The 23,424-nt window shown below is 37.2% G+C and overlaps 1 protein-coding gene across 1 annotated transcript; it reads left to right on the forward strand.

Annotated features, from left to right (window-relative positions):
- Positions 1–8,341: 8,341 nt before the first annotated feature.
- UBQLN1 (ubiquilin 1) lies at positions 8,342–22,581 on the forward strand (the record flags this gene model as incomplete). Its single annotated transcript, XM_061355168.1, has 10 exons — positions 8,342–8,493; positions 12,475–12,590; positions 13,975–14,237; positions 15,064–15,222; positions 15,733–15,967; positions 16,447–16,589; positions 17,641–17,724; positions 19,169–19,284; positions 19,555–19,723; positions 21,409–22,581. Coding segments are annotated over 10 exons (1,593 nt in total), but the record flags the coding sequence as incomplete, so codon positions are not given.
- Between the last annotated feature and the right edge of the window lie 843 nt (positions 22,582–23,424).

A 23,424-nucleotide genomic window follows, 5' to 3' on the forward strand; every position in this document is an offset into this window, starting at 1 on the left:
GTTTTTTTTTTTTTGAAAGAGAGTCATATGCTGAGCCTAACTTGCGGATCGCGTTTGTCTTGAAAAGCAGTCTGCCTTTGGTTTGGGTCCTTCAGGAATTATGAACAGATTTACTTAAGGTGTGAATTTTAAAAATGTTTTGCTTTCACAAGATTGTTTCAAATGTGAATGCCAGTGGGGCTGCCAGATTTTCAAATAAGCAGTTGTCTTAAACTGAAATAGGTATGCCATCTAGGATGGGCATGAACATTTTTAGGTAAATATTCTAGATCATTGGGGTCAAATTTAGGGCTGCATAAAGCATATTTTATGTTGTTACTTTAATGTAAATCAGGTTTGCAATTGTCCTAAATCAAGGAAGTCTTGGTTTTGGTTTTTTTTTTTTTTTCCTTTTCTCCCCTGGTGTTGGAAGATTTCAGCAACATAGGATTTGTTATTGTTGATGCTGTGTTGTGCAGCTAGGACATCAAGTAGGCAGGTTGGAAGGGAAAATAACCAAGTACAAAGCCACTCTGAGAGGTCAGTTGATTGCAAGTACCCCCCCATCTGTTGTTTTTTTGTGGAACCTATTTGTTTGTGCTCAGCTAAGTTTGGCTTAGTATTAGGTCAAGGACCAAATACTTGCTTTCTTGACTGGGTATGATACTGATCTTTTGCTCTGTGCAAAGACTTCATGAACATATGGTGTATAAAGATGAATACCTATAAGCCTGCTGACTTGAGCTGATGCTGGTGGTGCTGACAGTTTAGCTCAGGTAAAACTGTTTGTGTTTATTTCTTATTTCTTCTAACTTTGGTTTATTTGGTGTGCTTCTTTTGGTGCCAAGGGTGACATTTGCAGTGCTCAAGGCTTTATTGTAACTAGCCTCAGAGTTACTGTTCACCAGCCTATGTGCAGACTGCAAGATACCAAGTTGCACATTGTATGAACATTACTGTTCTGAAACAGAGTAACATGCCTTGTTGTATGTTTTTAACAGTTAAGCAAACAAAGAGTGGCTATAGCAAATCTGTGCAAGTAGTTTTAGGAGTTTGCAGTTCTTGCAGATAGTTACTGTCAATCCTGCGATTATCTGAATATTTTAGAGTAACATCCATCTGGAAAAGCTAATAAAATTGAGTTTAGCTCCACAGGAAACAGATTTGGTTCTTGTGCAGGTTTGGGTTCCCTCCCTCCCCCCATTTTTATTTAACATCAACCTTTAAATGGACTTCCTCTTTTAGTGTTTATCTGTTTTCAGTAATGGCCTATCTAACACCTCGTACTAAATTTTTTAAACAAAGTGAACATGTAAATATTGTGCTTTCTCTACTATAGAACTATAAAAAATCCTGCCCTGTTGAATTAGGTGTGTGAACATATACATTGTTGAGACTTTGCTTTTTATGAAGTGGAGATCTCATAAACTTGTATTTTCTGATTATAATTAAAAGTATAGTTTATGGTTGAAACTTTAAATCCATAAATCCAGGTTTTTGGAATTGTGCCTGGTTTTCCTGATCCCAAATTGGTAATGTTCTGCTTATGAGGATAACACAGGTGTAGATGTTAAGGGGATCATTGGATGACTTGGTGGAGCATCTTTCCTGACATGCATATGCTTTTAATAGTCTATGTAATGTTTTCCTTTGTAAGAACAGTTTTTAATTTCAATTCAATCCAATTTTGTCTCAGGTTTTTCTGTAGTCAATGGATTACTGAATAGTACAGCTAAAAGAGATTGAAACTAGGTACTAGAGTCTAGTTTGTTGTTCTTTTCCAGGATTATGAGTCAGCTTTCTGCTGGTACTAAGGCACTTGAGTATATTAATTGTTTAGCATTAGATTTTCCCATCATCTTATATATCAGTGCACTGAAGCACATTTGTGTGACTCTAGAGTTTGCCTTGCAGTATACTCTTATTATTCATGTTACATAACCATTTTTTCCCTCCTCATTTTGGAAGCTTGATTAAAATTGGTTTACAGCAATATTAGATGATTATTTGTCAGAATAACAATCTTCAAAAGAAGGTATATTGACTTTACTGACAGTTCAGAATTGCCAGCAGCAGAGAAAACCCTAATGAGGTAGGGGTGTCATGGTAAGATACTTATTTTAGAGCCCAGTCAGTATCTCAGTTTAGTGATTATAAGCCTTGCTATGTAAGGAGGGTCACTGTCTGGAAATAATATTAGGTCAAAATCTTAAGAATTGGGAATACATGGTGAAAAATGCTTTTGGTTAGACTTCTTGTAAATACGGTTAATGGTTCCCTAGCACTGTCAGACTAAAAAGAATGTTGGGCATTATATCTGCAGTCCACTTGTTATATTCTGTATTACCTTAAATTTAAAACTTACCAAAGTTGAGCTATTTAAAGATTCTTACCTGGAAGATCAGATGAGAAGGAATTATTCTGTCAGTAGTAACTTACGTCTCAGTATTTCCTCAGGACAAACGGATGTTGCCCAAGCTCCTCCCAGTTAAGTTGAAGGCTAAAACATGCTGTCAGAAAAAGTAAGTACAGGGTAGATTTTAAAAAATGAGTTCTACTGCAAAAATCTCATTTTAAACATTATCCTTTTATGTCCTTTACCAGTCTCTCTGATTTGCTAGTGAACAGACTAGTTCTGTTGCAATTACAATACTGTTCACTGGTAGATTGCAAAGTCCTGTTATGGGGAAGTATTCATAACCATTTCTCCTAAGTCAAAGCATGGAGGAGTGAAGTGCCTTGATGAAGGATGCCTGGAATGGATAAAACTGGCTAGACCACAAGTGCTGAGCCCTTTCCACTAAGTTGCACTGCTGCAGTTTTCCTTGATGAGCTACTGGCCTTGTAAGCTCATAAAGAATGTGAATTTATTTCTTGAGATGAGTTTTTTTTGAGTTTGGTTGCAGAAATTTGGGGAAATAATGCGATCTTGAAACTAGCATGGCTCACCGGCAAGGAAGATAGGAACTGCACTGAAGACAGCATATGCTTATAAAGAAGCCTAATTTTGGTTGGGCTTTCTAGCTGCACTTTACCTGCAGCAAACCATGGCTTCAGGCCAAAAGTGCTTTTATGCTTGAAACCATGAATTCTAGTCCCCTTTCCTGTGTAGCATCCAAGAATTGTGCAGTGAAACCCTGTTTTAACTGGCCTTAATTGAACAGTGAATTAAACCCTGTTTAATTCACTGTTGTAAGATTGCCAGCCATGATTCATCTGGAAAGGAGATTGCAGATGTCAGTGGTTGTGTAGCCATCAGTATGTTTGGTTCCTTACTACTTGGGTCAAAAAGACCTGTAGCCATTAATTTATTGCCTAAAAGGAAGCTGGAGCTCATCAAAATCAGCTTCTGTTGAAACTGCTGGGTGTGGGTGTAAGACTAGAATCCAGCTAATACACTTCAAACTATATGTGTTAATAGGAAAGGCAGTTGAAACAGTGGTGAAAAAGGTAATGTGATTTGAAAACCTTTCTTTGTAATAGAACTGTTTGAGTGCCTGCTTGGAACATAAACTGCAGTTCAGCCCTCTTCGTGCAAAGATGACATGGAACCTTTGCTTCCATGTCATCCCTGACTGTGTGGCATGGGAAGAGTCAGCAGCTTTGTTTTTTACTTAGATAAAATTGTAAGTTAGTATTTTCAAAGCAGTTGCAGTTTTCAGGGGCCTGTTTTCTGTTACTTTTCAGTGGGAATTGGATGCTGATTCCCTAAGGCCTCTTTCAGACTGTTACTGTAATTTCTAAATGTCTTACTAAGCCAAGGTTGAGAAGATTTGGGAACATATTTAATTTGGTTTTTTTTATTACTTTTTCACAATTCTGTCAAGTGAAGGGATAGTAATGTTATTACAATTGTAGTTTTTGATCATAGAATGAGTCAGCAAAAGCTTTTGAATCATAATATGGTGGTAAACATGTCAAAAGACAGTTTGCATGTTAAGATTTTTGCTTTGCCTGGAATAACTTTATGAGGCCCTTTCTAGGTTAACTTGTCAGATGTTAATAGGTTTATGTTTAAAGTATGGATCTGCAGTGCAGAGTGACAGGGCAAAACAGTGTCTTAGCTGTTCTATGTCATGTGTATTCAGACATTTGCTTGTTAAGTGACAGAATGTTTGCTTTAACTAGCTCAGGGACAAGTATCCATTTGTTCACCACTGGGCATCAACACTGTACTGTCCATGCATACCTTACTAAAACCTTCAGAGACAATCAAGATAAGCAGGTATAATAGAAGTCTTGACTTGCTTTGTAGAACCTTTGTGTTAACATGGAGCAAAAAAAAGCAAAGTTTTTCTAGCAGCGTATTGGGCTGAATTTTTTAAAGTTGCATGAAGGTGACGGTGTTTGGCATGTAAACAAGAAGGGCTGATGTGCTGCTAACAAACCTGTGTGTGTTCCAGTGTGAAAAATTACATTGTTCCTGTCCTTTAAAAAGCTTATTAGAAACATCTTAACTGGAGGTGAAATGGTAATGTGGGCAAGGGGCTTCAACAAGACTAGCTTTAGATTTTCTCTAATTCATGCTAAAAGAATCTGCAAGTTGCCAGGCTTTGAGGAGGCTGTGACCTTGAATTAATTCACTCCAGTGAGACTGCTTGCTCCTTTTCTCCATAGGGAACCCAGTCCTCTGTCTAGCTGTCAGTCTTGTGTTTCAATTCCCATTGTGTTTCTCTCCACTGATTTGTCTAAAAATCTCTAAAATTATCATAATTTTACATTATTTTTCTTTCAGCTACTGGAGGAGTACAGTGAACTGATTTCTGTGACTGTTAGGCATTAGACATGGTGAAACATTTTTACAGCTTCAAGTCCTTTTCTATGCTCAGCTATAGCTGAACATCTTTGTAATATCACAGTGCCTAGTATTACAATGAAGTAAGACTTGCTTTTTAGAACAATAAAGCAAGTCAGTTCAAACCATTTCTTGGAGGGTTACGTGATGTTAAAAAGGAAGAGCCAGTGCAGTCGGAGAATTGGACAGAGATGCTTATCATTTCTAGCCAGTGACGCTTTGAACTCCTTCTGTTTGGTTTTCCCAGGTGACAAAAAATTTTAACTGTAATTTACTGATAGTGTTATTTAGTTTGGTTGTTCAAACTGAAGATTTAAACAATACCAGAGTTATTTTTCTTACTAGTATGTATTAATTCCCATCATCAGAATCTCATTTCTGTTTTTGTTTTGCTGCTGATTATGTACCTCCACAAATTAAACACACAGTGGATCGATGGTTACAGTTCTGTTTAAGGAAAAATGACAGTTGTCTTCACCATTAATGCTGCGTTTTGTTAGTATAGTCCTGTAGCATCTTATTGCTCATTTTTTTTTTCTCATCAATGAAAGTGGTGGGGAGTCCTATAAACCCTACATAGAAAAGGTCTGTGGGAGTAAGAATGCAGTTGCTAGCCATTTCTTTTGTCCTTTCACTGTCTGAATTTAAAGAAGCTTTTGGACTTTCCCCCTTGCTGTGGGGAAATGACTTTGCAGTGCGTTTACCATTAACGGTGAGAGGCTGAAAATATTGGGTAGATATTTGCCCCTAAAGGGTGGTAAAAACCCTTCTCTTCCACTCTCCTAGACTTTATTTCACAGTGCGAACAGTAGTGACTAGTGCCAAACTCCAGCCTAAGGCTCATCATCTTCCAGTGTTGGCAGAGGTCAGGTGATGCTGAAGAATAACTTATCTTTTGAGTTTTAAATAAAAAAAACCAAACCCACATGTATTGAAAACGTTTGGGGGATTCTGTTTTACAGATGTATAGATGATTCTCTTTCCTCTGCCTCAGCAGAAGAATGTGAATGGACCTAATCTGTTATTGATGGTATCTTTGACTATTGACGCTCATTAGCAGATTAATTTGCAAAGTATGTTGCGTGGTAACCTAAGCTTTATGTGGTAGTCTTTGAATGAAGTTTCAGAGGGCTTTGTCCTGCTTATTGCTTTGTCATTTTAGAAGTTCCAAGGTTGTGCTGAATGCAGGTGAAGCTGGTGGACAGACCTGACTTCCTTTGTTTTGGTGTGCATCTCAGGATTTTCATGTAAATATGGCTTGGACAAAATTGTCTAGAATACAGCTTTCTTATTGTGGCTGGAAAGAGATCTATTGCGCATTTGGGTCATGCACATATGTTGCTGTAGAGGTTGTTTTGAGGTTCTGCTACACTGTTGCATGATGGCTGTTGCATTCTGTTCTTACTGTAATGTTACTTTTGCACATCATCTAAATAGCACTACATGTGAATAGGGAAAGGTATAGCCATCAATCCTTATATACTACTAACATTAGAAAGTGTTTGACCTTATGGGTAATTAACAGCTTCAAGGAATGTGTGACAGGCCTTGGCTTACTCAGCTTGAAGAGAAGGCTGAGGGGGTGACCTCATGGCAGCCTACAACTTCTTCAAGGGGTGCAGTGGAGAGGGAGATGCTCATCCCCTCTCTCTGGTGACCAGCAATAGGACACAAGGTAATGGAATGAAGCTGCATCAGGAAAGTTCAGACTGATCTTTAGGGAAAGGTCTTCACTGAGAGGGTGGTTGATCACTGAAGCAGGCTCCCCAAGGAGAAGTGATCACAGCACCAAGCTGGTCAGAGTTCAGAGAGTGTCTGGATGATACTTTGAGTCATATGTTTTAGTTTTAGGTAATCCTGCAAGGAGTAGGCAGTTGTGTCCCTTCCAACTTGAGATATTCTATGAATATTGTTTACAGCATCAGCTGTAATATGATGAGAATTAAGCTGTGGATCTCACTGTCACAGCATATTGTGAAAAACAGGATAATAAATGAGTTTGGGTAAATGACATTACTCTTGGGTTTGGAACAGTATAGTAGTTCCTTATTCTTACACATTATCTTCGTACCAAATTGTGAGTATTTCTGCTGGTTTTATGTTACTTTGGAACACATTTTAAGAATAATTAACTAGAAGAATGCAGAACAGGAAGCAACTATCAGAACAGTTGCTCTGCAGACTAGGATCTAGAGTTCATAACTATTAAGTAAGTCAGCATTATTATGTGACTGTTTTCCTACATGGATTTCTCACTTTTTCTTTTAAATAGTAATATAGCTTGCAGCACGTGGGGTTTATCCTGTTGCTCCTGTAAGTATTGGTATGAATCGGTTTGGAGTATTTTGACCAGTTTTGAGCCCCACACTTGGAAAACAAGGTGATTGGTTTTTGAAAATTTAAGGAGTGGTGGAAATAACAGGACTAGAAAAATTTCCTTAATCAGGCTAATAAAGGAAAGATTAGCCTTACTGCAACTCTGTATTCTAAGGAAAACAACAGTCTGTTTGCATTGTCCATTGTGGGCAGGGCAATGAAGAAATAAGGTAGTGAAACACTGGAATAAGTTTCTTGGAATAAAGTCACTGGAGACCTCAGGAAACAGACTAGATAATCATGTCAGGAATAATTCAGATAAGTAACCCACCTTGAGAAGGAATGGACTGAATGACTTTCTGGAGTATTTGCATGTCTAAATATTGCCAGTGTAAAGGCTGACTTAAAAGTTGTTTTACCAAGAACTGTAACTCTGAGTAGACTTTTAACTAACCTAGGGCAGCCTCCTACCCAAACACAGGCTTTTAACCTCTTTTCTCTCAGACTGTCTCTCTAAATGTTCTTTTTCTCTTCCTGTACCATCAGACCTTTCAGTTAGAGAGTTGTCTTCAAAGCATAATACAGTAGGATTTTACTTTATGTAGTCCTGCCTATTGAAAATGTAATTAAGCAATTGAAAAATTAAGATCTTCCTATATGGAATGAATTAAGATTTTTCCTATATGGAATGAATTTTTCTTAGTATGGTCAACTGCAACTGCATTTCATGTAGCTATGTGATAAATTGAATGAGAAAGCAGGGCCACCCAAGAGGTGATTTTTGTCTGTGACGAAAGGAATAATGGTTTTGACACATGGAAGGCAGGGGAAAATATGTCTAAAAGGAGGATACTTTGCTGTTCAGTTCCAGTAAAACTATGGACAGATTTATTATACTTGTCACATTGTATCCTCAGTCTTTCAGCAGTGGATGGCTTGTAATGTATATGTGTATATACATGTTAGTGTATACTTACTAGTGTGTTATATATGTACCTTGCAGTGTGTATATGTAAGTGGCACTTACATAAGTAGTAATCTAGATGTGAAACTTCTGATTATATTAAAAATATTTTCCTTCTTCCTGTGGACAAAAAAAGGTTGACAAAAGTGTTCGTATAAAACATTGTACAGTGCAAGTGGAATAATACATTAAATATGAACAAAATAGCTTGTTCTTAAATAATTAAAGCAAATATAGTTCAGTATTCAATTACATGAATGTATAATATTAAATTTTTTTTTGTTTAGTTCAAGGAAGAAATCTCTAAGCGTTTCAAGTCCCACATTGATCAGCTTGTGTTGATATTTGCTGGAAAAATTTTGAAAGATCAAGATACTTTGACTCAGCATGGAATTCACGATGGACTCACTGTTCACCTGGTTATCAAAACACAAAACAGGTAACCTTATTGCTGAGTGATCTATTTACCTCTGAGAAGTAAAAATACAGCGAATCCTTAACTGTCTTCTGTTGGGCAAACCTAACTTCAATCAGCTCCTTAGTCACAGGTGTTGCAGAGTAACAGTCTGAAAAGTACAATGCTTTTTTTTTTTTGGTTTGTCTTGTATTTTAATTGGATTCATGTTTTTAAATACAAGTCTCTTGCTTTTTGTTATTTAACTTTTTTTAGTGCTGAATGCTGGCTATCCTGACTCCGTAGTTCTTGGATATCAGCTGTATATAACATGTAGCTTTGTTGTTGTGCAGCTTTTCATGTGTGAAAACTGTTTTGGTAAAACAAGGAAAGAAAATTTTTGAGAGAACTGCTTTGGAGCTAATTTATCTGGTTGAACATAAAGACTTGGATTTTAAGGTGTTTTACTTTTGTTTGTTTATTTGGGGTTTTTTTTTGGTGTTTTGGGGGGGTTTGGGTTTTTTGTTTGTTTGGTTTGGGTTGGGTTTTTTTGGTGAGGCAAATTTAAAATGATGTTGTGGCAGTTGAGCAGTGTCATTTGTGCCTTCTGTGAAGTGCCCAGAAGGAAAAGGCTCAACTAACAAAATTCTTTCAGCAGGTAGGGTAATACATCCCTCAACTGAATGTATCTTGACTAGTCAATAACAGTTTCCTAGACTAAAAGTGTTCTTGTTCCTGTTCTAATTAAGTCTTTCATGTTTCTGGTGAGGATCTCATCCAGTGGCAAAGTGTCAGGTGATGAATGAAAGATAATGGAACTTGGGAGAAAAAAGAAACATGTTTTCCCTTCTAGGCCTTACCAAATCACAAAAGCCTGTTAGTAACATTAGTATTAAATTCAAGTACCTGTTAAAATTAGTAGCATTAGCACTAAATAAAAGTGTCTGTTGAAACGGATGTCTTTAATTCCATGCTCATATCCTGGCAAGACTATGTTGTCTGTCCTGGAGTCCCACTTTGAGTATTTTTTGTAAGAGTGTTACCATTTTCTTCAATATCTTTTAATCGTGTTTCTGACAAGGAAGTACAGGCAGAAAACTACAGACCCTTTGTGTATATCTATCCTGTCTTCGAAGGAGGCAGTAATGTTTTCACCTGCTAGCCTTCACAGAATGGTTTGGGTTGGAAGGGACCCCCCAGAGATAGTCTACTTCCAACTGCTGCCACAAGGCAGGGACACAATATCCTACCAGTATGCTTAGTCCCTGTTCATAAAGTGCCTAAAGTCTTCCAGATCTGCCTGTTTATGCTGGAAGCCTCCAGATTTTCCTTGAGATGCCACAAAACATCAACACAAAATTTTGGGCACAATAAAACTGACAATGGATGCTGGCTAAAATGCATTTATGCAACCAACAAATTAAGAATGAACTGCAGAACCGAATCAGTATTTAGCCAGAAAAGCAAATGTGAACAGTGAGATATGCCTGGGTCTCCCATGTGGGCTGCCCCATCGCCACAAGCCATGTGAAGGGGTGGCAAGCTTTGTTCATATAAACAAAAAAAAAAAATACACTCCAAAACCTGTTAGAGAGAGTTGTCAGTGAAAATCGCCACTTTTTGAGAAAGTATGACATTGCCCTGAACTATTTTAATATTATTCTTAATAAGATACCAAATTTTATGCTTGAATCAAAAGGCAAGACATTAGGTGTGGTTGGGCAAGTGCTGGTTTTTGGCTGTGAATACTGAGATTGATTGCTCCCAACTATTTTACACTTAGCCATTTACTTCTCTGTTGACTGGTGCTGCTACTGTATATGTGAATAAACAAAAGTTATTTTCCAAAACTAGATTTGAAGATGGTCTTGTCCCGTCTAAACAATGTTAAATGTGTAACTTTCAAATAGGAATCCTCATATATCCCAACCAATCCTTGTTTAAAAAATTATAACATTATTACTGCTGCATTCTCCAGAGTGATACAGGCTTCAAGTGTAATCTTGTAACCTGATCTGTACTGTGTCACAGTAGTGGTGGATGATTACCAATGGGTAGTGAATATTCCTGAATACAAAGTTTCAAGACCACACCTATATTAGGTTCAGAAGTAACAGGAGGAAACAAAATAGGAAAGTACATATAAAATATGATGTGCACTTCACAGGAATTCCACTCAAAAGCCTGAGGCTGTTAGACTTGACACTCAAACCATTATTTTGAGGGTAGATACCCCCCGTTTCCATAGCAGCACTATGAACTGCAAGTTTTAGGTCATGTTTACTTTTTCTGCCTTACTTTAAGAACCTTTCTTGTCTCTTACATGAATCGTGAAGAGCTAGTTGCCTCAGAATAGTTTCTCAGTTAAAGAACCAAAGGAAAAGTGTGTTTTCTAGACTAAAGGAAACTAAATAGCAGAAGATTGACAGTCAGTATGCAGTCTGTAATCTTTCTCACTGAAATTACAGCTGATTGTCTAATGGTAGTCATCATGTATTTGAAGTTCACAGTTGCTGTAGAGTATTAATGCTTGTTCTCAGGAGTCCAGAGTTTCTCCCAGTGCTTTATGTCATGGCAGCTTATATCAAAGCCAAGTATGCAGGTATTCCCTTTCCTCAATTGTTAGCATCTGTCTGGAAGGTTTCCTCTAGAATGGGATTTGACAAATCTGTATACGTTTTGATAGACCTGAAAGTAAACAAGAAAGGAATACAAATAAAAATATGCAAAACTTAATTCATAGGAATCACTGTGGACTTAAACAAGAACTGTCAAATCTTGTGGACTTACTCGTTTCTCCCGCTTCACAACCAGAAAACCAGTAAGAATTTGAATTGGGTAATTTGGTACCATGGCATCCTATACCTCATGACTTGCATGCCTGTTTACAAGGATGCTAGTTCAGATCAGCAGGGTATACTAGCACATGGGCTACTTCTAACCTAGTACTGATAATTTGGTGAATGAACTTGTGAAGTGTGCGAAGTATTTACTTGTTCATTTGGCTTCTGTCTATGGTTTTGTTTAGCCTGGAGTCAGAGAACATGTTTTTTGGGTTGGTGGCTGTTTTGTTTTGTTTCCTCCTTTCTCCCCTGGTTTTTGCTTTAGTGAAACTAGTACAGGACCTTACAGTAGCAGAAAGGTACTCTGGAGTTATAAAATGTAGTGTGCTGTCAAATCCTCAGGTCTGTGTGAGGTCTGAATTCGTAGTTTCTACATCTTATTTGATGCTGTAGTTCTACAAATCCAGGCATTCGAGGTTGATTGTTGAACCAAATTGGAGAATTTATGCGGGTTTCAAACCAGCCTTTTCTCTTCTGTAAAACTAACCTGGCCTCTCTTCAAAAGCTCTGTTCCTCAAAACTCTTTTACCATATGGCAGCACCCATGTTTATGCCTATGCAGTAGAAAGGTTTGGTAAGTATATGACCTGAGCAGACTTTAGTGCTTGTACTGAATTATGCTGGCTTTAACTTTCTGTAGCTACATTTTTACCTTATTGTTGAAGTCTTCAAGGTTATTGAGATTGTGGTATTTGTCTTCTAATGAAATGTTAACTGAATTTCATGTTCAGTAAGGTGTCTCATTAAAGATGTGGCATAAAATAACCCCAACATTACATCTTGTTAAGCTTTATTTCTGTAAGGCTCAGCCATGTTATCAATAGTATATGAATATAGCAGATTGAGGCAAATATCTTTAAAGCAAGGTAAGGACAGAGGAAGCTCCATTTGGTGGGCATCCCAGGGAAAGGGTGAGAAGGTGGTAATGGCTTCAGTGGTACCCATCCATTTTCTTAATGTTTCAAACTACTGTTCTGAAAAATTGCTGACATTACATATGTCTGAGAAAGATTTGTTACAGGAAGCCATCTAGAGATAAGTGTGCTCTAGTGTGATTTCTTTCTTTTTTTTTAGAGGAATCAAAATGTAAATTAAGATTCTGAAGTATGATACTATTCCTGTATTTAATTTTATTATTTAAATTAACTTGTTAAACTTGCAACTTTTAAATTTGCATTTTTAGATCACAAGACCGCCCAGCTCAACAAGCAAACTCTGCTGGGAGTACTGCTACCACATCAACATCAAGTAGTAGTACCTCAACACCAACTTCAACAAATAGTAACCCTTTTGGCTTGGGTAAGAATATTTGTTAGGTAGCATGGTGGGTATCTCCTCTTGGATTCAGGTAATTGTCTCTGAAGTTTTATTCTAATGTAGACAAACTTAAAAAAAAAAACAAACCACCAACAAACCCAAACACAACACTGAAAATCTGAAAAAACAATCCTAGTATTGATTGTGCAAGGTTTCTGGTTAGTAAGTTATCAGAGGAAAGTTGTTCCTGTAATTTTCTATAGAATTGTAGAATGATTTGGGTTGGAAGGGACCTTCAAAGGTCATCTAATCCAGCTCCCCATCAGTGAGCAGGGTCATCTTCAACTAGATCAGATCTCTTAGAATGCAGTCCAGCCTTACCATGACTGTTTCCGGGGATGGGGGGGTCTATCATTTCTCTGGGCAACCTGTTCAATGTTTCACCACGAACTTTAGACTTGTGCTGTTTCATCTGCAGCAGTAAGGTGCCACTGATACTATGTTCTGGCACTATGGGTAAGGAAACTCCTTCCAGTGTCCTCGTGCTCCTTAAAAGGGCATCCAAGTTGCTGTGAGGAGAGTAGTGACGAAACTGGACCTGTAACATGAAGTCAAGATATGGTACAGAAGTAACAAAATTGATGCTAATCTTAAAATTCAGTATTTCTTGAGTTCCATGTCTGTCAGCATGATCAGTCTTCTCTTTTATCAATAAAGAGACTGCAGTCTTACTGACTTAAATACTATCTATCTTCATAATAACAGTTGGGGTTTTGGTTTGTTCTTTTTCATCTTATTTGCTTTCAGTGGTTGAGGAAGAGAGAACTGGAAAAGCTTAGTATAGTAAGCAGTTGCTTTCTTAGGTGTAGACAGTTCTTCACACTGACTAGTACCTTCTGAAATGTTTTGTTTGGACTTGGCAAAGGAGGGGAATTTAAAGCATAATTAGTTCTGTGCATTAATAAGAAAAGGCACTGTACTTAAATTAGGGAATGAATCATATTGGGAGATCGCTCTTGGTTATAATCTAACCAAAAGGTGACAGATAAGTTATTATACATGCATTATAAAGTGTTACTGGGGAGAGGTGGAAGGCAGGGGGGATGATGATGGGATGACAACACCTAAGGTCCCCAGACTTGAACATCCTTAGCATCTTAGCTGTGGAAAATGAGAAGATGTTAGAATTGTAACAAGTTGTATTTCAGATGCTGTTTGGATATTTTTAATGTATATTGTTATTTAAAGAAGCAAGGTCTTAGTGTTAACACCTTAACAGCCCTGCAGAGATGGACTTTTTATTCATTATTATTTTGAAGTGTGTGGGACATGTTCAAGTATTGTGTATTTAGGAAGAACCTGGATGTGATTCAAAGTATACTAGAAGCTGAAAGTTCAATTGTATTTTTTTTTCATCCTCTTAAAGGTGGCCTTGGAGGTTTGGCAGGTCTGAGTAGCCTGGGTTTAAACACATCAAACTTTTCAGAGTTGCAAAGTCAGATGCAACGGCAACTTATGTCCAACCCGGAAATGATGGTTCAGATAATGGAAAACCCATTTGTTCAGAGCATGCTTTCAAATCCTGACCTGATGAGGCAGTTAATTATGGCTAACCCTCAAATGCAGCAACTGATACAGAGAAATCCAGAAATCAGTCACATGCTGAATAATCCAGATATAATGAGACAGGTATGTAGAAGGATCTCTGTAAGTTCATGACCTTTGATTTTACAGTAACTGTGAACAACAGAGCAGGAATTGGACATGATTAGTTGAGGGCTTAAACATTCTTTAAGTATTTAGGCTTGTTAGAAAATCCATAAAAGGTTGCTGTAAGCAACTGATGTTTGTATTTCTAGTTGCTAATGCCTGAAATAGAGTGATAATTCAGAAAATCTGCAGTGTTGTCTTGAAAGTCTGTATAATCATGTCTTCTGAGGTTAGAGTTGTATGTCCCTATGTGCACTTGAAACCTGTTTTCTAGCCAAAAATGAGCTTACCCAAAGTAGAAATTCTCCAAAACACTACATGTTTTCATGTTACCAAACTATGGGTACTTGAGTGCTTTTAAAATTAGAAGTTATGTATATGTGGCAAATTACAAGATATGCTGTGTAGTGGAAGGTAGCAGAGAACAGATACTTTTGAAAATGTAGGTATTTATTTTAAAGTTTGTATTACAGGTTGTTTGCTGTAATGATGTTAGAAATGGTAGGAGTATGTTAAAGGATGAGGAGTGTGTTAAAATGATGAGGTGAAGAAAGAAAACTTCAGTCAAGGTTTTTCTTCTGTTTAACCAAGTGCTTCCTGACCCAGTCAGCATGGTGACAGTTGTAGCAGTATGCTGGCTAAATATCAAATTCAGTTGGCTCCCACTAAGCTGACATCTTAATTTGTCTTTAATTATAATTTAAGACTGGGTTAGACAGTGGTAACTGAGATACTGCCAAATGCTGACATTTTCACTTTAAAATGGATTTCTTATTAATACAGAGTAAATGTTATACTTCCCTAGACACTAGAACTTGCTAGAAACCCTGCAATGATGCAGGAAATGATGCGAAACCAAGACCGAGCCTTGAGCAACCTTGAAAGTATACCAGGTGGATACAATGCCTTGAGACGTATGTACACAGATATTCAGGAGCCAATGTTGAATGCAGCACAGGAACAGGTGAGAAAATATTACATTGAAATTTACTGAAATTAAATATTTCTTAAAAACTAAAGCATGGAAGTAATGTAAATTTTCAGATGCGTACAAAACATTTACTGAAGCTTGAAGCCACTATGTGGCTTCTTAGTCTTAAAAGGAAAGATCTAAAAAAATTCTGTCCTAAGCTGAAATAAATACACATACTGCTTTGTGTGTTTGAGGAGTTATTTTAAGGTTATTGAATTCCCATATTACTTAAATTTTAATACCTTTTAAATTTTTGCCTTAAAATTATGAGGTCCAGGAATAAATACTATTTAATATTTTCAAGGTGCTAGTATCTCTCAATGTTGGTGTCTTTTTCAAAGTATTTACAATTAATTACTGTAGAATTGTGAGTATAACTGGTCAAGATCCATCAACATTGATCTTCATGTGCAATTTTGAAAAGGTAACTTGCTGTCTGTAGCAGATATAAAAATGGTTGGCTTTAGTAGATGATACATGTTTGCTTTCCTTCCTCTGTAGTTTGGAGGTAACCCATTTGCTTCTTTAGTAAGCAATGCACCAGCAGGAGGTGACAGTCAGCCATCTCGTACAGAAAATAGAGATCCTCTACCAAATCCTTGGGCTCCTCAGTCCAGCTCTCAGAATTCTACAAGCACCAGCACCACTGGTGAAAGTGGTGGCAGTAACAGTGCTGGAAATAGCACCTCTGGCAGTACAGGACGGAGCTCAACTGTACCAAATCTGGGACTAGGAGGTGTGTTTATTATTGCAGTTGTATGTATTTGCACATGCTTAAGAGTTTGCTGAAATGATTCTTTCATTAGGAAGAAGTTTTGAGTGAGAGTTTTTATTGCTATGTATTTTGCAAAACATTTGCCTAGTATCAAAGTCTTCTGTAGAAAAACGAACATGAAAGGTAAACAAAGTTATAACAGTACTTGTGTTTTGCCTTAAAATAACAAAGGTGGGGAATCTGTAAATGAATGCTAGTATTTTTCTTGTTTGGTGGCAAATGTAAAAACAGCTAATAATGTGAATACTTTTTATGACTGCTTGTTGTGTACAGCCTCTGTCTTAACTTCTGGAGCACTTGTGTCTGTGTAAGCAGAAACCCCCCTGAGGTGCATTTCAGGGACTAAAACTAGAAACAAAAACTATTAGAAGCAAAGCCTGTTTTGTCTGATAGGGTGTTTACTGAAATGGTCTTTGAAAATTATTTTTTTTCTTTTTAAGCTGTTATGTTCAACACACCAGGAATGCAGAGCTTATTACAGCAGATAACTGAAAACCCACAACTTATGCAGAATATGTTGTCTGCACCCTATATGAGAAGCATGATGCAGTCATTAAGCCAGAATCCTGATCTTGCAGTGCAGGTAAATGCATTTGGTAGATCGAAATGCATATTGTGTGTATTGAAAAAAAAAAAAAAAAAACCCACAAAAAAAAAACCAAACCAAAAACAAAGGGGATGGGGTGAGGGTGGAGAGGAGTTGACTCTGATACAGTAAACGCTCACTTATGCTAACATCTCGGCAGTTGTCTGTAGTGAATAACCCAGTTTTGAATACTGATTCCTAACTCACTGGAGTTACTACCTATATAAATTTAACAACTGTTGCAGTGAACTTGTCAGCTTGTAGTTGGACATAATGCCAGGCATGCTTCTAAAATAGCTTGTAAGTTTGTGTGTGTTTTGTACACCCCTAAACTTATGACCCAGCACAAGAACCATTTCAACAAAGCAAATGCTTTGGTTGTAGACTAAGGCAGATCTACCAGTAAATATACACCCCCACTAGCTGGGGAGAAGTGAAGTGAGGGTAGTTGGTGTCACATCTAGATGTCACTCCGGTTTTAACTTCCCTTTTGTGACATGTGCTGGCTGTAAAAGTGTGGATGGTGTTTTATGAATGATACCGTAGATGTGCTTTCAGATTTTTTCAAATTAAAGCTTTAATATCCAAAGTAAAATCATGAACTGAGATTAAAAAAGTTAGCTCTTCTGTATTACCAATTTGGAAAATATGCTTGACTTCAGGTGATATTTACAGGGATATTATTACTTAAATCTGTAGAGGAGGCTGAGCAGAAAAGTATTTTCTTGTAATACAGGTGAGGTTGTCTTGGCAAGTATCTGGCAATTCATTCACTTAAAACCCAACCAACCAAAACAACAACAAAACAAACAAGGGACCCCACAAAAAAAAAAATCAACCAAGCAATTAACCAAACAAAAAACACAACAAAAAAAAAACACTGCAGTGTGTTTAGGCTAGTGGTTTGTAACAAGTTTTGGGCAAAGGAGTAGATGACTATTATCATGTAAGTAGTTGTCTTAATAACCCTGCAATGGTTTTTACTTTCTGATCTTTGAAGTTAAGCATTTTATTTTGAGAAAACTGTCATGTTTTGTTTTGTCCATAGATAATGTTGAATAATCCTTTGTTTGCTGGAAATCCTCACCTTCAGGAACAAATGAGACAACAACTTCCAACTTTCCTTCAGCAAGTAAGATACTAGCTGTTAATAAATATTTGCAAATCAATAAGCAATATTTTCTATCAATTGGTGTCTGTGTTTGATTTGGCTAAAAGTTAGATTCTGTAATATATTCTCATTTGCTTTAAACATGAAGTTAGATTGTCTCTTGATAATTATTTTTTTCTTACTGTTTCTATCCCTTTCAAAACCTATACCTGATTTCTAGTAGATACTTTTGTTTGTTGCTAGCACAACCACTTAAATTTGCTTTTGCTTCTTCGCTTAGAAGTAATTGTTCTTACTGCACACCAGCCAGAGAACATGACTTGTTTTGCAAATTGAAAAGATTAGTACTTCTACCACTATTAGAATAAAGCTTTTCTATGCTTTACTCATACCTCTTCAAACCTGCCTTAAGTATTTGCAAAAGAGATCTTGCAGTGTACCTTGGAAGACCCAAGTCATTACCTAATTCAGAAGTAGGTTCTGAAGTTTTTTGTGTGTGAAGACTGCCCTACCACTGTCTTCCCTTAACACCACTGGTTGCAGCCCAGGTATCTGCCACAGTGTGTAGTACTTAATCCAGTGCGTGAGTTAGGCAGTCCTTGCAAAAAGGAGTTAAGGTGTGCTGCCAAGATCTGATCGCATACCAGCACTTCTGTGAATAAAACTACTAATGCATACATGAATTACAGTACCAAGTTCAGAAGCTCAGTGGTCAGAAGGAAGTGTTTAAATTATTTCAATCACGTGAATGGCTGTAGTGTTTTGTAATGCCAGTGCTTTGTGATGATTCGGTAGTATGAGAAGCTAGAACCACATGTATGTTTTGAAAGCTGTGAATAAATGGTAATTAATGAAGACACAGTAGGAATCATGTCTATTTCCTATGGGTATCTACTGTCAATATTACCTTAGGGTTTATCTGTACAGCCAATTCTCTGCTGTATTCACTATGTTAGATAGATGATTAGCAGTATTAGCAGGTGAGGTATTGTCTGTGTATTCTCAGAATGTTAACAATATTGCAGCTCATGATTGCTTATCTACTGGCATTTATATTATGGGGTTGGGTGACAGAAACCATGTGATGTTCCTCTGCATAATGAAAGGCATCTTTTTCAATAAAAGGCAATTGCCCACCAGAACTAGGAAAGAATTGCTGCTGTCTAACAGCTGGAATTAATAATATTAATAAAGAAAAGATTCAGGACACATAAGTGCTCTGAGAATTGTTGGGCCACTATTTCTGTAAAACAGCTCCAAATATTAGACAGCAAGTTGTGATTTAAATACTTTCTTAAAGTAGTTGCAGCAGCTTTCTTTGAAGAACCCAGTATGTTTTCATCTTTAAAATTTGAGTAAATTTTGCCAGCTATATATTTACTTATTATCTGACTTCAAGTTATCAGGAAGATAAATATTAACAACTTCGAACATCTGAATATTAATGTTCCTCTCCTTTTCTTAGATGCAGAATCCTGACACATTATCTGCTATGTCGAACCCAAGAGCAATGCAGGCTTTGCTACAGATTCAGCAGGGCTTGCAGACACTTGCAACAGAAGCGCCAGGGCTTATACCTGGGTAAGAATCGGTCTTCTAAATTTAGAACTTGGTTCTTATTAAAGACTACTTCTCCTGCCTTTTTTAGCTTAACTAAACTTGCTTTAGAATCTGCCCAGTTCTTACTTGTCATGCACTTCTAAACAGTGATGACTCTGGTCCTTGTCGCAGTACTTCAAATTGCTGTCCCCTTTTTTGCAGGATTTTTACTCAGTGATTAAATGAGAAGAGACAAGCTGGTACTTGTATTTGTAATTCAAGTGGTGTATTTTTTTTTTCTTATTTATGCAGATTTAATCCTGGTTTAGGTGGATTGGGAAGCACTGGAGCACCTACAGGGTCCACTGTACCTAGTTCTGTTCCCAGTGAAAACACAAGCCCAGCATCAGGAACTGCTGAACCTGGTCACCAGCAATTTGTCCAGCAAATGTTGCAGGCACTTGCTGGTGCAAATGCCCAGGTAAAGTATGTTAGTAATCTAGGTGTTTTTGTTTTCTTGTGTTACTATTGCAAACCACTAGAAAGGAGGCTGATAGTTAAGAGGAGGAGTCCATGGCTACATCTGATCAAAGGAGAGCAGAGGAGGCTGAGAAGCATTGATGCAGCTGTGCAAGTAAATGCTGGGTTAAAAAGGGAAAACATGTCCTCTGAAGAGCTGGTTTTTATACACTCATCTTCATACCCTTGAATTTCTGAAATTCTTGGAAACATGGAGGCAGATTGAGGTGATGAGGTTCACTGACAAATGAAATGTGGGCTCAGGCAGGAGAAAAGCTTAAGCATACTGAACATAATTTCCTCTGTGCTTTCTTGATTGCTGGCTATTACTCTCTAGGTGTAACCAAGCCTCTGGCCCACGCTTTGGAATAGCCACACTGGTTATTTGGACCCTGGATTTGTTGTATGGCTTCACTGACATCTTGCATGTCCAGGCTGCTGTGCATTTTGTTAACATCCTGTGTGGGATTAAGGGTCTTCAGAGAGCTCCAGAATGCCAGTAGTTGTAGGGAGGTGAGCAAGACTGCTTTGAGAGGAGATATGCTGTTAACTCTCAAGAGTGCTGTGTGAAACAGCATCCTTACACTGTGGTATACCCCGTGTAAGGGCAGGGTGCTGTTGGAAGGGTCAGTCCTGCTTTTTTCTCATCTGTTTCCACAGGATGGGTGAGCTCTGCTTGCTGATCTGGCAGACTTTTTTTTTGTTACCAAACAAGCAAGTGTTGGTGGGTGTGAGTGTAGGAAACCATATCCTTACACACTTTCATTTATGCTGTCAAATCTATTGAGTCAGTGTTCTATTTAGTTTTGCTTAGGTGAAGTGTGTGTGGGGGGGCATTTCTTACATTTCAGGTTACACCTTTACAATGTATTGATTTGGAATCGTATGCATATTTAAAATACTGGGAATATTTTTATGTATAGAACTGTTGAATTAGAGCAAAAGGAGAATTAGTGGTAGCTGCATAAGTTTTGTGATAGTGTCTAAATCAATGCGTTAATTTTTAAAAAGTTACTTCTCAGTATTACTCCAGCATATTATTTTCATACAATGTTGCAATTCAGAAAGGTCTCTGAAATACAGATTAGACTACTGAAATCCTGCAGAAATTTGCCATGAGTTCCTGTGAGTAGGAATATCCCATAAAGCACAGCTGTTAGTTTGCCTTAGACTGAAGCTCCCTAACAGTTAGAATTTCGGTAATTTTAGTCAACCAATACTTGGAGCATTAAAAAAGAGGTGATTTTTATGTCAATGAAAAGAAGAACCCTGTGATTTTTACCACTGCTGACAGTGACATCATAATCCTTGCTCTTCCACACTACAAGGTTGAACTTTGTTTCATTTTTAACAAATACCTGTGTTAATATCTTTAACAAAGCTATTAATGGGACGTAAATTTACCTAATTTAATTTTAATCCTTTTTTTATCAAACAAGCAGCTTTTCCTGCAGTTCAAGAGTATTGTGTAAGTGTGGGTACTCTAAAAATTTAAGACTAGTTGAAAAATTATGCAATTGTGAAGTGAATTTATATTATAATTTTGGGATCTTGAAAAAGCTGTAGTCAGTGGTGCAGAACCAGCTATGTTTAAATCCTGTACATTGCTAAATATGTTATGATCATATCTTGTAATTTTGTTCATAGCAGTTACAAAATCCAGAAGTTCGATTCCAGCAACAACTGGAGCAGCTGAGTGCAATGGGCTTTCTGAACCGCGAAGCTAACTTACAGGCGCTAATAGCAACAGGAGGGGATATCAATGCAGCCATTGAAAGGCTGCTTGGCTCCCAGCCGTCATAGCAACGTTTCTTTAACTTGAAAAAATGTAATTTATTTTTGATAACAGCTCTTAAATCTTTAAAATATTTGCTTTATTTCATCCTGACTCTTGGGATTGTCTTGTACTAAAATCAGTCTGATACCTTTTAAGATGGAGTGCAGTAGTTTTCTTCAAACAGTGGGAATCAATACATTTTCACTTTTGCATGCATTACAGTTTTATTCTGCATTATTTGTGATTTTTTTTTTTAAACAGTATCAGCTTTCATAGTTAGGTGAACAAGTTTTGTCTGACCTACAACTGTCCAATTTATTTACTACTTAAACATTAGCCTTCAGTAGTGATTTATGTAGAATACGAATTAAAAAAGAAACAAAATAATTGAAGCTACAGTTTGTGGGTACTGATACTGCTTATTGTGATCTTGGCATGTATTTTTTTGCTAGCAAAATGCTGAAAGATTTGTACCACTTGAATAATCTACCATCTTTTTTTGGCTTTAATTTGTATAAACACAATATATACAGCAGAAACAGCTGATTTCTAGAGATTTACGCATTGCCATAGAACGAGATAATAAGTAATGCATAAATCCAGGGGGATATTTTAACACTTCTTTTTGGTGTAGAATCTTCAGGTAACCATCTCAGCAAAAATGCTTAAGCAAGTTCAGTTACGATATACTAGAATTACTGTTCTGGTTATTTCTTTACATCTAACTGTACAGAAACTTGCATTATAAGATTGTCTTGTATTCACAAACATTGAATGTGAATTACTGTTATCATTGTGTGAGTTAAAGGGGCACTGCCTTGTGCTCTGGAATGCTTCTAAGACATTTTGGCTTGTTCCATTGAGATTTTAACACATACTGGTTTGTAATTGGAAACATTACGTTTCATTCACAGTCATGAGATACTCTTATCACTTTTAACCACCATGTGAAAAAAAAAAAAAAAGAGTTTATCTTTTGGGGTTATCGGTAGTTACTTCTCTTGTGCCCAGATAATAAAGGAATTAAAATGTTTAAGCATCTTTTGTGTTTGCAGTTGATGATTACCTAGAACTCAAGGTGACTGACCATCCTATGTGTTGTCATTTGAATGTAAACTTTGGGAATACACTGGGAAGGTTTACCAGCTCTGGGCTAAGATTAGTAAACAACTCAGTACGAGGTGGAGGGAAGTGTTCGGAAACCCCAGCTGCCACCGAACACCATGCAGCCACTTGGTCACTTTCTGCCCTGCTCCCCAGTGGGGTGAGGAGGAGAACTGAAGAAAAAAAATCACAGGTTGAGAGAAGAATAGTTTAATAATCGAAGTGAAAGTAGACGACAATAATAACAGGGAAAAGAGAAGAGAGAGGAAAGAATAAACTACCTTCTCTGGGGGGAGAGGGAGGGAGAACGAAATGACCCCAACAAAACAAAAAAAAAGGACAAACCAAAACAGAAACCCACCAAAACCTCAAACCCCACAAAACAAAACCACAAACAATAAAAGCCCCCAAAACAGCAGTGATGCACAACAGAGTGTTAAGTAAATGGAAATGAAATAGAATTTATTGGTAAGATGAATTTGATATAATTAAACCTTTTTAAAATAACTGCACTTTGGGCACAAAATCCTCACTGCTACTGTTACGTAACCAGACCCATCATCATACTGTCACAGTGACTCCTATTGTGATCGTAGTTTTCATAGCACTGAGTATGAGGCTGAGATAGGGAAGTGACAGCAAGTAATTTCTGTAATCATTACCTTTTTAGTTATTATCATAGTGAAGATCCTAAATAATTTGACTTGATGTTATAGTGTTTTACAATATAGTTGACTTTACAGTGTGCCTTGCTTTAAAAAGTTAAAACCCCTCCTCATTCA

This window comes from Neopsephotus bourkii, unplaced genomic scaffold (genome assembly GCF_033783945.1).
Source record: "Neopsephotus bourkii isolate Nb327-2 ecotype Australia unplaced genomic scaffold, CSIRO-AGI_Nbou_v1 NB_86, whole genome shotgun sequence".
NCBI lineage: Eukaryota > Metazoa > Chordata > Aves > Psittaciformes > Psittacidae > Neopsephotus > Neopsephotus bourkii.